The sequence below is a fragment of the Sturnus vulgaris genome, chromosome 6 (genome assembly GCF_052056855.1).
Source record: "Sturnus vulgaris isolate bStuVul1 chromosome 6, bStuVul1.hap1, whole genome shotgun sequence".
Lineage (NCBI taxonomy): Eukaryota > Metazoa > Chordata > Aves > Passeriformes > Sturnidae > Sturnus > Sturnus vulgaris.
In genome coordinates, this window is record NC_142248.1 from 14,486,166 (window position 1) to 14,502,309 (window position 16,144).

At 46.4% G+C, this 16,144-nt stretch overlaps 1 protein-coding gene across 3 annotated transcripts in view; it reads right to left on the reverse strand.

The window, feature by feature from the left end:
* Nucleotides 1-11,029: 11,029 nt before the first annotated feature.
* Nucleotides 11,030-16,144, reverse strand: part of PLEKHD1 (pleckstrin homology and coiled-coil domain containing D1) — a 28,746-nt gene continuing 23,631 nt past the window's right edge. For all 3 annotated transcript variants that reach the window (XM_088167092.1, XM_014869218.2, XM_088167093.1), the window contains 3 exons: nt 15,790-15,934; nt 13,688-13,837; nt 11,030-13,274 (listed from right to left, as the gene is read on the reverse strand). In XM_088167092.1, coding sequence (XP_088023218.1) covers nt 13,114-13,274; nt 13,688-13,837; nt 15,790-15,934 — 456 coding nt within the window. In that variant the 3' untranslated portion in view covers nt 11,030-13,113. The remainder of the gene's footprint in view (nt 13,275-13,687; nt 13,838-15,789; nt 15,935-16,144) is intronic.

The window sequence follows — 16,144 nt, forward strand, 5'->3', positions numbered from 1 at the left end:
GTTTGTTTAGGTTTTTGGGTTTTTTTTGGTTTTTCGTTTTCGTTGGTTTTGTTTCATTTTCTTTTATTTTTCTTTTTAAGTTGTTTGGTCTTTTCTTCCTCAAAGACCAAATTTAATATCAAACTGCCAGGGTTTGGTAGAGACCCACAGCATGCCCATAGTCCAGTTCTCATTAGGGAACTGGATTGCTGGCTGCCAGTGTTTCACAAAGACCAGATCCATACCCGCCTTTGTTTGTAAGCAACCTTTTCGATTCAGCTACCAGACCCGGGATTGGTTCCTGCCTGCTAAGGTCAATTGCCCAAAGGCCAGCACATGGTGACAGCTAGCACATCCCTGGGTCCGACAGAGGTGGCACCACAGCCAGAGGTAATCTGAGGCTGGGGCTGTTTCCAAAGAGAGCGGGGACCTCGGGAAAGGGAAAAGCCAGATTAGAGGGGAATCATAATCCTTAACTATGTAGTGACAGCCCGGGAAGAGAGGATTGCTCAAAAAACCCAAGGGTCTTCCCTCAAGAGTGATAGTGCCTCACTGCTGGCAAGCTGGATGTGGGCTCATGTCTCCATCTTTTCCTCTGGCAGGAGCGAGCAACAGAATTACAGCAAAAAGCAGGGGACAGAAGTCTGGCTGTGGGGGTGAAACCCCCTAGGTGACACCCTGTCAGTCAAAGCTCTCCCCAATTTCACTTGCAGACAGGACCCTGAATACCACTGGAGGAGTGGGCTTCAACCCTCAGTTTGTACAGCCTGAAAGCTGGTCATGCACCCACTCTGATGCATTTGCTGCACTTGCTTGGAATAAAGAAGGCTTGTGGGGCTTTCCAGCACGCCAGCTGCATGCCAGCTGCATGCTTCACAGCCATATCCCAGCCACAGCTTTGAAGCAGCAGGAAAGGTTGTATCTCATCCTTCCCCGGTTCAAATCAGCAGGATTAGTTGTTTATTCAGGAGTCCCTTCCCCCACTGGCAGGCAAAAATAATTATAAACCTTCTTTTTATATATGCCAGCTAGCAGACAGGATCAGTATGCAGAGGGACTCCCTGATTTCTGACATGCCTAAGCCCTCAGACGACTGTGGGGTTTTTGCACCATATGGCTCTATCACTTGACAAAATAGTGCCCTAGATAGGCTGATTGTTTTCCAGTCTGCCACCAAATTAACTTAGGAGGATGGGCACACACAGCCACAGTTTCTGCATTGTTGCCACAGTTTCTGAGGTCTCCAGACCTATTGCAAGCCACTGTATTTTTGCAGCCCCTCCTGCCCCCCTCCAGGACCAGCTACCAAAGGGATTAAACATGGCATGTTATCTACTGCAGTGGCTTAATCACTAAGCAAAGCACTCATCCCCTGACCACAAGGTCAAGGAATTATCTTCCTGACAGATAACACAGCCAGGGCTTGGAACAAAATGAGGAGCTGAACTGTCATTGCAAGCCCACAGGCCACAGTTCTGCTGTTTCTGGGGAAGCAATGCTGCTAAGATGCTGTGGAAGTGCAGCATGACTCTTCTCACCTGTCCCAAACTGTCTTTTCGTGTCAGGGGAAGATAAACACAGCAAAAATAGTATTCAGTTTTGGGTACATACATTCCCCTCTCTTAAACACCCCTTATTCCAAACTTGTCCCGCTGAGAGCAAGAGGTTTTGATGGTTGGATGTTTTTGGCACTGTGTAGTAAAGAGGCTGAAGATCTAACTGAGCACTAAGACTGGGCCAAAAGAGAAGTGACCTTGGGGGAAACATACATATCTAGAAATACAGTTTCAGAGGACACAGATTCTGCACATCAGTTTCAGCAGAAGGTGGGATGTCCTATTCCTGTGTAAGCTGGCCTGTTAGGGCAGAGCTGCAGGGCCTGCCAGCCCCACAGCTCACTGCACAGCAATGGGCTGTGAAAGGGCAACTCACACCTCTGGGGGAAAAGTTCTTCATTTGAGATTTAAATACAGAGAGCCCAGGTCTGCTGCCACCATAAAAGAGTGAGGAAAACTCCTGACACAGAGAGCTACAAGGTGAGGTTCTTACTAGGCACTAGCACAGGGCATTGCTGCCACAGCATGGCTGTGAGTGCCCCGGGACCCCCTGCACACAGCCAGGCAGGATGGCCATCATCTCCTGCCTGGTGGCTGCCAAGAGCAGCACCTTTTCATAGACAGGGAAGGTGTAAACTGAGATTACAGAAACAGGCTGAGAGAATGAGACTCTCTACCCGAAGCTGGGTAATACAAATAGCTTGCATCTCTCCAGGTGACTTCCTCATGGTCACAGACATGACAGGAATTCCAGAGAAGGAATCCTCGTCTCTGCAAGAGTCTAGGTCCTGAAGACTCTGGTTGAAATGACACATGTTCTAAATCTTCCTTGTTGTGCCTTTCAAAAGCAGCTAAGCAGTCAAATGACATCTCACCTCCTTCAGCACATCTTGTCTTTTGCAGTCCAGCTGCTCCCTAAAGGCCCTCGTTGTAACCATTTGTCTGTGAAACATTCACACCCTGCCAAGTCTGTGTGCCTTACCTGTGAACAACAAGGGCCACACTGCAGCCAGGGGCTCTGCTCTTCTCCATCTTCCCACCAGGAGATGCTTCCTGCAGTGCTGCTGTGGAATGTGAGAGAAGCACTTCCCACCTTAAAGCACAAGATTAACACAGCTTAGCAAATTTCACTGTACTTCAGCTATAAATCAAAACTAAAAATGTTTTTTACTACTTTAGCTCAGAACATGAAGGGTCTGATTGTCTCTGAGATGTCTGTGTCTGTTCAGCTTGGTGGATCCTCCAAAGAGTTCAGTGAGGTTATGTGCATGCTGTTCATCCTCCTGGATATCAGCCCTTTCCATACAGCCACCTCCAACCTGAGGCACAGCAGAGACACAGGCAGGACTGGCAGGCAGAGTGAGTAACCTGCCTACCATGCAAGGGGCCTGGATGAGCTAGCTGCAAATAAAGGTCCTTTTCCCTTATCTCTTACCTCGGGCAAAGGAGACAACACCCCACAGTGCTACGAGGAAAACAGCACAATAAAGCTTTAGATTTTCTACTCAACTACTGCTCCTCAGCTCCCCTCACTTTCCCACCTGCATTTCTCTGTGCATTTGGGGAAATCTGACGTTATGTATTTTCTATATTGTTCTTAATTAAGAAAAAAAAAATCTCCTTCCATTTAGTGACTTTCAAGAGCACAGATGGGGACAGACACTGAGGACCATCCACCTTACAGTCTGCCAGGGGTCCTCTCCTCAGTGTCCCTCCCATGGCCACTGTCCCTGCAGACCCAGGATCTGCAGAAAGCACAATTCAAGCCTCAATATCACTTTGTCCATAGCTGAGAGCTGCACAACCCCTTCAGAAAAGCCACATCTCTCTTCTAGAGCATGTGAAGAAAAAGACCTCTTTTAACCACATGGAAATGAAGCACTGCCCTGCCTGTCTTGTGTGTGCTTCTCTCCACAGGGATGCAGCTGTGGAGATGGAGCTGTGAAATGCAGCTGGGTACACAACCCAGAGCTTGCTCTGACCAAGCTACAAGGCACTCCCCAGAAAGGGAAATAGCTGCACAGGTTCACCAGTGGGGAATGCCATGAACTGCTTTCTCCTCCCATGAAGCTCCAGCCTGGCACCTCTACTTACTGGTTTTTCCATTTCATTAAGTTTCACCTCCTCCCTATGAGTAGACTTTAATCATGACTTCTCTACATTTCTACCATGCTCCAGATGACAGCATGGCCACCAAAAACAGGACCATCTCTTCCAGAGAATTCTCCAGCCTTCAGCCTCCAAAGGTTACAGCACCGAGCCTGGATAACAATTAATCTTCCCCCAGAAATGGTCCATATACGTTTAGATACAAATTGCTCTTGGAAAATGCATCTAAGTACTAAATCTAAGAGCCTGGGACAGCAACTGCTCTTCTTCTCCCCGTTAGTGACACCAGATCCTGCCTGCTGTGTGAGATGGGCTCCCTCCCACCAGGCACCCTGGTTTCTCTCTTTCCCCTTGCTCAGGCACTGCAGCTGGATTTGCCAGGTTTCCCTTGGGAACTGCTCTGGCTTCTGGCTCTCAGTGCACAGCCAAGCCTGCTAGCCCACATGCTCCCCAGCCAGCTGCTGCTCCTGAATGCCTCCTGGAGGGTCTGTGCTGGCTGTGTGTAGGAATGTGTTGGTCCAGGCAGCAGTTAATTCAGGTGGGGAAATCCCCCGTGTATGCCAGAGACAACATGCTGCAGATCCTGTTCCCAAGCCTTTCTCGCCATAGATTAAGAATGGCACTAAAATTCACTCTTTGATAAGTAGGTGAAACGTACTTGTCTGTGGCAAGCAGAAGAGATTAGAGGCTGTTTTCAATAAATCTCTGAAGATTAAGGAGAAAGGAGATTCCATAAAATCTGATTTGTCTTTGGCACAGCTGTCTATTTAAAGATGAGTACCCACATCCCCCTGCTATAGAATTCACATTTCTCCACACACAGCCTCCAGAAAGTGATCTGAAGTCATGGCTTTACTACTGTAACATCCATAACATGGCAGGCTGTGGTATCAGGGCTGTGGGGATGGCAGATACTGACCCATTTCTCCTTAGAAAGGAAACAGCATTCATTTCACTTTACCTTTGGAACTCACACCCTGCCATGGCAAACATCACACGGACAGGCAGAGGAAAAGCTGAATATAGTCCTGTCTGTCCTACTGTCTTCTGACCTTATACAGCTCCTTCTTCCATAATTGATGTCTTCTGCTGCAGAGGCAGCTACAGCATCTGATTCTCTGGCTATCCTATTACAGCAGTAGTAAGTGCAAGCCCATTATTCTGCAAAACAATTCAAATTAATTCAGAGCCTTAAACCAGGAAGTCTTTCTTTATAAGACCATCTCTCCCTTGCTGCACTGCAGCTACAAGAAGCCAGCAGCTCCATCCCTCCATTTTCCCCATGAGCCCATTGTCTGGGACACACATGCTATCTCCTCCAAGGAAAGAGTTTCTTGGGTTTTTTCAGTGACATTCAGAGAAACTTAAAACATCCCTGGTGCATGTAAGAGGGATGTCTTCCCAAGGCTCTTAGGATATAGCTGCAGTCTGCTAAATCATGAAATAGGAAAATGTTGAGGACATTTCTGGCACACCATCTGTCTGACCTGACTTATTTACATGATGCTAGAGCTAGGAAATGCACTAGTGTTATAGCCCTTGTGATTTGGGACTGTTTTTCCAGGGAAAAGCAGCAGCAAGGAAAAGGGCACATCGAGCTTTCTATGTGCTTAGCTTCAGAAACCACATTATCCCCAAGCCTCATGGGCAGCCCCTGCTCTGGGACAGGCTTCCCCAGCATGGGAGCTGCGTGCTCAGCCTCAATCACATCCAGCCCAGCTGGGGAGGTGCTCGGCTGTGGGACTAGCAGGTTGCTGAAAGACTTGGAGAAGCTGAGGCCACAGTTGAGGCACAGACGTGTCTCTAATGCAGGATTAAGAGGCTTCTGTCCTTGCCAGGGCTTTCTCTGTGGGTCTGGCAGTGCAGCTACACTAGAGACACAGCCCCCAGAGCCACCTTCAGTTACAAAGCACACCAAGCTTCATCTGAGGGTAAAACTTTCTGGTCTGCTCTCTGCCTCTGAGGAAAAACTGGAAATTACTTTTGGACAGATTATTTTCAGGGAAAACAATAAAAGTAAAAATAAAAATAAAATAACTGATTATGAAATATTTGTTTGAACTACCTGTCGCCCCCGTGAAACACACTGGGACAGGACCTGACACAAAGACTCCAAAATGGCTCACACTGCATGTCCAAGGTGAGGGGACAGCCAGCACCACCCTGCCCAGCTCTGTACCCACATGTGTTCCACAGCCACATGTGAGGTGGGCTGTGAAGCAGGGAGGGAAGGTGCCTGGTTAAGAGCCCAGGGTGTTCACTGCCCATCACTGTGCATTTTCTGCATGAAATGCTCAAGTCGGAAAGACTTTGGAGCAGGATGAATAATATTTCTAGACAAGAAGCCAGTGTTATGAAAAAAGCATGAGCAGCTATGAGGGCGTGTCTCACCTCCTTTGCACTTCGAGGAGAGCAGCCCCCCCATCTCCACCATGGCAGAACTGTCCTCCCACTGTTCCTGGGTGCTGCAAACCCCACCAGGGTGAGGCTAATTTCCACCTTTGGCAAGCTGGGGGTGTCTCCCCAAGAAGAATGAACAGAAAGCTGAGGGAGCAGCCTGGAGGGGAAGGTGAGGAACAGGCAGCTTGCAATCCTGTACAGAGCTAGGGAAAGCTAGAAAGACAGGAAAGGGTGTATACTCACTGTGTAAAGCAGTATTTTTTTTGCTAGATTTGTGATCCTCTTCAAGTACAGACAGGATGGAAACTCCAGCTAGGGGCAGTGCACCAGAACCGAGGCCCAGAAATATATTTCAGGTCTGTTTCCTCCTGTCTTCATGACACTTCATTCCTTTGCAGGTTTCTACTCAAAACAGCTATTCTTTGCTTTCCTGCTAGGACTGTTCTCTTTCCCATTCACCCAGAAAGCAACTGTTCTCTCTTGCCCTTCTCTACTTCCCTGGTCTGGGAATGAGGCAGAGCCCACACACAGCTCTCCCGACAGCCAGGCTGCACTTGGGAGCTGAACCAGGTGCTTACAGCAGAGCCCTGTGGGGGCCAAGATCAGGAGATGCTCTTCTCCCTTCAGGAAGGGAATAGAATAGCTCCCACCCCTGTTCCCAGTAGCCTTTCCTAAGGCTGGCTCACTAAATTGCTTCCCTCCATTCTGCTGCTGAAATCTTGATGGCAGGGTCTGTCTCAGCGTGCTGAAGTCCAGCAGGGCTGAGGTGGCAGGAGCAGCTCAAGCTGTGGGCATGGGGCTCTCTGCTCCTGGGGACAGCAGAGCTGCAAGCTGAGCTCATGCCCACTGGCACGGGGAAGCCAAAGGCCCCCGTGACACAGAGATGCTATGAGTGTGCCAGGAGTGTGTCATGCACATCCTTGGGGCATCTAGGTCTGAGGGTGCTCCCTGGATCCACAACCACCACCACGGTTTCTGAACAAGGCTACAGCTCAGCAGCAGTTGGTCACAGCTGGAGGGATTTTCTGTGTAGCTAGCAGCCATCAAAACTAGCTCCATGCCAGCACCAGGAGCCAGCCACATGCTAAAAGTGGACTAAGTGTGCACATTCCCTTCTAGTTCCTTCAGCATCAGCCAGGGTGAGGGATTAAAGCATTTCCTTCTCCAAACAAATTCATTTTTCCCTACTGCAAAACTTCAAATACAATGTATCCTGCTACTCCCCCTTATCCAAGTTTGGTATATGTGATAAGCACCATTATTTTTCCCATCTGTGATACCTTTGAATGGCTGAGAATTTTCTGTCCTCATTTTGGAGCCCACGTTCCCCCTACACAGGCAGGAAATATAGTTCTGCCTGCACATTCTTTCTCTTAATCTAAAATAAGTTCCACATTAAACCACACTTGATCTGTGTTTGTGTAAGGGAGGAAACCACTGCAAGAGAAATTTAGGAGAAGAAGAGGCAGAAAGAAAAGCAGCCTTCACTGCCATTCCCCGCATTCCTTCATGGGTTGCAGCATCTCTCTGAAGTACCACACACTTGATCAGAGAGGGATCTAGAAGGCTGCTGCTCCAGGCTAGAGGAGTTTCTGAACATTCAAATCCCTTGAGAGTAAAAAGACTTTCCAATCTCTTTCAACTCATGTTTAGATATCCAAAACCTTTCCAGCATCTTTTCAGCTCCCCTGAGCAGCCTCTGTGTAAACACAGCTACCCACAAAGAATAACCATAAGTGTATCCCTGAATCACAGGGATCATATTCCTGCATCATGAGGCATGTCAATGTTAACTGGGGAAAGGGGAAAAAGGGCCTTAGCTGCAGGCTCCTTTTCTCTGAGCACTGGGGCTGGACTCCTTGGTTGGATTTAGGAAGTTTTTGCTTACTGGGAAATTGAACGGCTGTCTTCAGGTTATTGAAATGCACTTGCCATAGCACACACCTTCTATCAGCAGTGCTCCAGCTTTCAGTCACACCTGCTGCACTCAGACCTTTCAGTCTCTTTCCTCTTGGAGCCTCCTCACCTTCCCATTGCCCACAGCAAGCATGTGGTGTGCCTTTGGCAGAATCAGGAAAGGAAAGGAGAAGTTAGAACAGTGGCTACTCCCAAGCAAGTTTTAATCCAATCAATCTCTGGCAATCTTTGCATTAAAAGCCTGCTCCTGTACTTTGCTACAAAAGCCACAGCATTCTCACCTTCTTGCTGTATCATTTTTTTTGCTGGTAAGATTAGTGCACCTAAAAGTACAGCCCATCTCTGCCACCCAGGGACCTTGAATGCTCTGTGAACCATCCCAAAGACAGAGTTGTGGCAAACATGCTATGGCCTTGATCATGGCTGTGCTTTCAGCAGTGACTGACACGAGCCTCCAGCCTTACTCCATCTAGGCTGAGAGCCAGAACCTCTTTTGAACAGGGCCTAATTCCATTGCAGGGAGTCTGATTTCTCACACCCATCACAAACAGCTGGTTTTCAAACACCCTTATTAACATGGAGACGTCAAAAATATTAATTCCTGTTTTGCAGAACTTAGATAAAAAACCCCACAACAAAAAACAAAACTCGTTTTCCTCATGTTGGAGAGGCAGGAGCTGCATCTCCTGTGGGCAGCCACTGATGTGTGGAGGAACAGGGAGATCTCTCCCACCGCAGAATTAATGATGAAGAAACCAATGTGAAGAGCAGCTCTAGGAGAGGACATATTCTGCCACTCTTGGGTGGTTTCCACAGAGAGGTGTGAGGCAGGGGTGCAGTCAAGAAGAACTCAAGGGTAAGCAGAGTTCACTTAGTATTTTAAGCAATGCAAAGTTTGCACTTTTCAGGATACAGCAAAATAAGAGCACGTGACCCTGCTGAGTTATTTATTGCAACACCTCTGAGTTAGCAGAAGGTGCCCTTGTTACCCCTACTAAATGGCCTTTATAATTTTTCTTCCTCTGAAGCACCAGATCTGCCAACACTGAAAAAAACCCCCAAATCTGTTGGTTCAAGCACTACAGTGCATCCTGCAAAGAGTAGGAAGGACTCACAGACCTGACTAAGTACTCAGTTGGATCTTTCTGCATTTTGGCTATGGAGTTAAACTTGCAGTAAGAAGTAAATGTTACTTAATATATAGAAAGGGATGTTATCTCAGTGCACAGAAACGCACTGCAGGTTATTCTACAAACCTCACCTTGTGGCTGAACTCACAGTGACTATCATCCCAACAGGCCACTTCAGACCTGGCTCTCAGGTGACTCACTACAACAATTCCTCTGGCTTAGTCATTTCACCTGTTCAAAGCCTCGGACTAGGTGGGTAAAAAATTGTACACAGACTAGATTAAAAACTGCAGTGTTGTTCTTGTACATGAGGAAGAAGATGCCAGAATTAATGCATCCTTCACAGGCACACCAGCACCAAGGAGCACTGAGAGTCCTGGCAAGCTCCTGCGTTGGGCAAGGCTTTCAGGGCACAGGTCACTTTCCTGGGAGCAAACATCTCCTTACTAGATACAACATGAGCCAGCTTCTGACCCTCTAATAACCACAAAAAATAACTGCACTGAAAAGATTCAAAACAGACTATTCCTATGGAAATCTATCATCTTATTTCCATAGAGATACACTAATATTACACTAAGTCCTAAGCAGAAAGCCTGCCTACTATCTGGAGCTAAAAAAAAAGCCATACTTTGTCTCTTAAAACTGCTACCAGCCTATGTCACTCGTGTGCCACACACAGCAATGCACAACACACACCAGCAACCATTTATCCTTTAATATTGATTTCTGACCCTGAGGGCAATTTCCATTTCTTATCCACTTTCTCTGCTTCAGAAGCAGCACAGACTGGGGGAGCAGGGCTAGGGCTGCCTTCCTTTCTGTGACATTTCCTTCTGTGCAAGAGCAAAGCCTTGGGGCAGTAGGCACTGCAGCAGGAACCACGCTTCTTCACTAGGGCCTGAAACAGCCTGTGCATCTTACAAGGAGGATTACCTTAACCCTTAAATCAGTTAATTGAACCTTTAACAGGAACCATCCTTCACTCTGTTAAAAGTAGCCAAAACAATGCAGAGGAGAATCAGCAGGCTTCACATTTGGCCATGTCTGACAGGAACAACAGAGAATGTCTTCAGAGGGAAAAGAAGTTTCCAGGTGTTGCCCAGAAAGTGGAGGTGGTGAAGAATGGTCACAAGCTTTTCAGAGCCAGTCGAGCTGTTCTGCAATTCCTGAAGTCTTAAAGGTGTAAACCATCCTATATTTTCTTCTATCCTCAGACACAAGAGAACAAGTTAGAGAAGTCTTCTCATTGGAGGAAGTCACTACCTCATTCCCAGTTTTCCCAGCAGAAGAAAGCAATCTAGGATTACTAGATTATTTGAATATATTTCAATATTTGAATTATTTGAATTACTTGATTATTTGAATATATTTGAATATACTAGGTTATTTGAATAGAGGTGAGTTGTTCTCTAAGCCACCTTCCTGTCACTGCATTGCATTAAAAATATGCAGAGAACATTGAAATCAGTAATTTCTGTGTCCTTTGAAAGGAGACAGTCACTGAATTAAGATGCTGTGGTGCACAGATGCAGCTCTGTGCTGTCTCTGCCAGGGAGATTACAGGGTAGTAGATTCCTGTGCAGCAGGGAATGACTGATGGAAAGCACCTCCTCACAGGTGGCTCAGGGCACGTCTTGCTGGTTACACACAGAGCTGTTCACTGACTTCAGGTGAGCAAGTGGGAGCTTTCTGCTTCAGATGTTATACATTCTGCTTTAACTTTATACACAGTCTAAAAGTGGAAGTGGGTAGCAAGGGTGAAAGCTTTTTACATACAGCCAGTCCTGAGAGGTGATGTTAAAACACGTAACACAGCAACTCAGTGAAGCAGAGGAACTGCACTGGCAGTAAATGAGTGTCACAATGATTTGTTTGAACTCCTGCAGGGACAATTTAACATCATTTTGGTGACAGTGGATCAAGAACACACAGGAATTCATTCTAGTGTCAGCATAACTTTTATTTACTTATTGCTGTCAATATGCACAGTAAAGGAAGACCTGATGTAGCTACCTCCTGCATACAATACTTCTGAAGTCAGATACTGTGGCTTTGATGGTCAAAGAACAAAAATGCTGTATTCACAGGCCACATTCATTTTTCTAACTGTCTGAATTACAGATGCATTCCCTAGCTATGCTTTGTTCTGTCCCTTCCAGCATCACCTAATATAGACCTTGTAATTGGAAAATAGCTAGAGATGATTTGGGAACAGCATAAAAGAAAAAGCCATTTCTGTATTGCTTTATCACAGCCCTTCAGCCTTGTAGGAGCAAGAATTCATTTCTGGTTTTCTAGCATACAAACACAAGTAGATAAACCACAGAAGGATTGGGTATGCTAAGGAAGTAACTATTCTCCTACCATATCACCTATTATCACAAAAACATCATCCTTCAGAGCTGGATCCTCTGATTGGATGAAACCTCCCAATGCCTGGCAGAAGCATACTAGTCAGTAACTGGCTGAAATGGGAAGTACAGGCTGTGCTTCCAAAGCTTTTCCTCTGGTCACACTAGAGTGATTCCATCCAGGAGCATCACACAGTCACAGGATGCTCCTCTACCCAGCATTAACCCCTCTCCTCTGGCTGGTAAACCAAGACTTGCTTCTCAGCCTCATCCTTGACTTCTCCCTAGGAACAGCACTAAATTGGTAGGGAATTATGTAGGTGGCCAGAAGCCAAAGGCTGTGAGTGGACACTGTCACAGTCTGAATGAGACACTAGCAAGCAACTACCTGTGTGTCATTGGACATCCATAATACCCAGGGGTCCTGATGCCATGAAAGGTAAACTTTCAAAGGTAAACCTGCACTTTATCACCCCCTAACCCCACTTCTGCTGCTAACTTTATTCATCTTTGTATTGTCTATTTCTTTATTTCTCAATTAATATGCAGGAGAAACCTGGGTGTCAATCCCAGTGTGCTTATTCTGTGGTCTGTAAGCACCAGGCTGTCCTGTTTCGTAATTATTAGCCAACTGCTTGTTTAAAATAGGTGGGAGAGGCTGCAAGGAGTTCCACAACAAAGTAACTCCTCTCCTGTACTCCTCTTCCACAGCCCTGACAGCTTGCCTGAAGTGGTAGTGGGCTTTGCTGCTGGACAGTCTTCACCCTCCTGCTCTCCAACTCATTTTACAGAGGTGTTGAGGAATCCATCAAAACTGAGTCAAAAGCTTCTCCACACTGAGGAATAGATGGCCAATAGCAAACACCTTCCCTAGCACATATTCCCCTGTTCTGACATAGCTAGGTGTCCCAGTGCAAAAAATGTGCAAAGGTGGCCCTGGAATGTTCTGCCCACCATCAACAAAACAGAACCCTCCCTCTAGCTTGCATCGATGCCATTGAGTTACCTATAAGCTCTTCTCTGTACGTGATGCTCCTTGGACCCAAATCCACAGCATCCTCCTCTTGTCTTCACCTTGTGTTGTTGCTGTTTTCTTGAAATGATATAGCATCAAGACAAAACGTTTGGCCCTGTGTTTACTACTTCTGCCTGTGCTTGGGAGGCTGGGACTGCTGCAGTCTTCAGGAAATGTGCCCCACTGAAGTGCTGATTGACTGAGGGTGTGCAGCGAGCCATCTCCTAGAGGGGATCAGGCAGAACAGGGTGAGCTGTGTTCAGCTGAGGAGATTACACTAGCTGGAACATAGGCTGCTAAAGGCTTCCTCAGAAGCACTTGTGCTTGGCAGACAGACTAGACAGGGAAGGAAAGGAGAGGCACTTCCTAAACTACGGTCTCTGGTTCACTTTAACACCGACTGTGGCATCTTGGCAAAACATGGCTTAACGTAAGCAGCTGAAGCAAACAGGTGATCAGCAGAGAAGCTCTGCCAGGCTGCAGGGAGCACTCAGACTAAAGCAAAGCCAATAACCGAAGGGATTGCCTACACACAACTCTCCCACACCTTCCCCAGCAAATGCCAAATCTCCCTTCTGAGCCTAGTGCCCAAGGCTGTAACTTTTGCAGAGCTGAATGGCAGGTTGATCTCAGAAGCCTCCTCCCAAGAAGAGTCACTTTTTGTCCCCTGAAGCAGAATCCTTTTGTGACCTCATGATTTGATAGATAGTTTTCCTAAAGCGCTGGTCCCGGCTCAGTCTTTTGGCTGCTTCTTTCAGCTCTTCAATGTTTTCAGCTTCTGCATGCGAGAAGATGAAGGACTGGGACTGTTTCACTGAAACAAGAACAGCACAGAAGGGTAAACACTCTCCATCAGGGCCACAAACTGAAGATAAAGCTTCACTAGAGTTCACAAGCCATGTAACCAACATGACTGAGCCTAACTTAGTCTGTGACTAGGCATTCTGATGAAGTCATATTTAAGTATGTTTTTAGGGGCCCAGGACCAGGACCAGGACCATCACAGAAGTTTAGCTTTTAACATGTATAAAGAAATGGGCAATAAGTACACAGGCTCAGTGCCTGCTCTCTGGGAAAGGAAGCTCCAAGTAGCAGTGTGGCTCCATTCTGCTGTTAAGGAACACGAAACACAAACAACATTTGCAGACTTGACTGCTCTGCCAGCTCCATGGGCACATACCTGCTCCTGCAGGGTACCAAGCAGGATGGATACCGATGGGTACCTACTGTCATTCCAGGACGCGCTGGTTCTCCGGCAGCGGAAGCGGCAGCTCTTGATGCGGCGAGTGGCAGCCTTGTGGATGTACACTGAGTTCTTCATGATCACGGGCATCTTGGCCTCCAGCTCAGCATTGCGGATGCACTCCTCAAAGAACTCTGGGGAGAGAACACCACTGTAGCAGCAAAGGGACAGACACTCCAAGCAAGGAACCAGTCACGAGGGACTGCACTCGTTGATGAGCTGAGCCAGGTAATGATGAATGACCTTCAAGAGCAGCAATCCATAAAGCTCCAGAATATCACCAGAAAGGGCATTTTCAAATGTTCCTTTTCAAAGTGACAAAAACCTCCAGTTCCCAACAAATGCATACTCATATTTAGAAAGACCTGCTGCCACCCATTCCACATCAGTAGTTCTCACAACTGCTTGTGATTCAACTGCCAAAAGCCTTTGATGCTGTGATAAAACTTGTCAACTCTAAATCCTTGCTCATCATGGTTTCTTTGAAGGACTTCTAAAACCAGTCAGGTCTAACTGGGAAAGGAAGGTGTTGGCAACATCAGCACAGGCACACATGTCCAGGCCACACATGGTAAGGGATTTCTTAATAGCATGGCAAATACTAGCACAAAGTTACATACATTATGGGCTCCAAGAAAAGCCCCATGTCCAAACTTTGACGTTATTCTGCCCTGATTTGCAACACAAACTGCTTTTCCTGGCCCATTTCCCCTCTTATGGTCTGACCAGTGTCTTGCTGTGTTCCTGCCTGTTGCTGGTCCCTTGCTGTTCAAAGGCATGATGTGCTAATGTGCCCAAACTCTTCTATAAAGGGCAGGGCAGAGCTGCAGGAACCCCTTGGAAGGACTGAGGCAATCTATGCTGGGACTAATGTTAAGGGAAATATTGCTTTTCCCTTTTTTCTCTAGTGCTCTCTCATCAGTATATTTTCACTCTTTTGAAAAAAACATCCCCCAAAATCTAAGGTTGGAAATATCAGGAGACATTCAGTACCAGTTACACCCTGTGAAGCTCTACTTGAATGCTGAGCTCAACACATTCACTTTAGCTGTTTTCTTACCATGGCTATGAGCCAGTGAGATAAAGTTCAGAATCATGCCTGTTTTACTCCGTTTAGAAATCTTTTGTAGAAACTACCAGATAATACTTGTTTTATTTAAATATATATAAATTGTAAGTATGTGAATAGATATAAAATTATTTATACATTTAATTATCCCTATTTACCTAACAGTGCTCAGAATACCACAGGACTTTTTGACTTTTCTGCATTGGCCCAGTATATCCACCCTTCACTGAAATGAAGCCTTAACTGTACAGACACAGCATCTTCATAAATGCTTCTCCCTGCACTGCAACTTGACCATGGAAAACCAGAAAGATTTCACTCAACTGAAGCTGCTAATGTCAGTTCCCAAGCCTGACTCAAGCCAAATGCCAGGGTAATGCCCCCAAGGGAACCTAAAAAGACCCAGCCCAAACAAAGCAAAAAAGGGCAAAGAAACAGGGATAACCTGTGAGGAACATCAGTCTTACACCTGACCCGTGCACTGCAGTGCTGGGCTGATGCTGTGATTCAGCCCTGAGTAAAGATCCAAACTTCACCTTCTGGGTCACCTACCAGCACGTTGCTACAGCAACCATGGCCCTCCTTAAACTGGTGATATTCTTGCAACCAAGGCTGAGAAATAAAGCCTTGAGGGGAATCAGAGGACTTCTTATAACTCAGACCTAGTCAGTAGTCAGTTTTTATAGCTCTGCCACAGCTTCCCTGCTTGACATTTTGGAAAGTATTTGCTCATCTCTAGGTTTGCCTTCTACCCAACAGAGAAGGCTGGAATAATTTCATGCTCCTTTGACAGGCTGGAATAATTTCAACCTCCTTTGAGGTCAAAACATTAACTACCTGCATAGCACATTATGGCTCCTCAAAGGGGAGGTGTGGTGCAGGTACAAGTAGTTGGGAGACCACATTTATGTGCAGCTGTGCTAATTTGGAACCTTCCTTTTGTGTCTGGGAAGATAGGTAGATATATTTCTTCTCCTGAGTTTTTTCATCAGTAGAGAAGATGGATGGCTAACTTACTTCTCAAGTTACTGACATCTGCTTTCATCTTCTTCTCTTTCTCCTTATTGCAATTCAGAGAATTTAAGCCTTGCTCCAAGCTCTGCAATGCTTCCTCAGCTTCTCTCAGTCTCTTCTCCAGATCCATGCGTACCTTCACTTCAGCCTGAGGAAGAAAATAGGAGTTGCAGGAGAGCAGCTTGTTCCTCAGCAAACATCCTGGGAACTCACAAGGTCTGTGAGGGACTTGCCATGGATGAAAATGAAAAGACAATAGTGAGGGAAATCCCTAGAAATATTGCAAGGCAACATAAAGTCGTTTCTCATTGTCTTCAGACAGAATCTGAAGTCCAGACTATTATAGTAATTCTCTTTT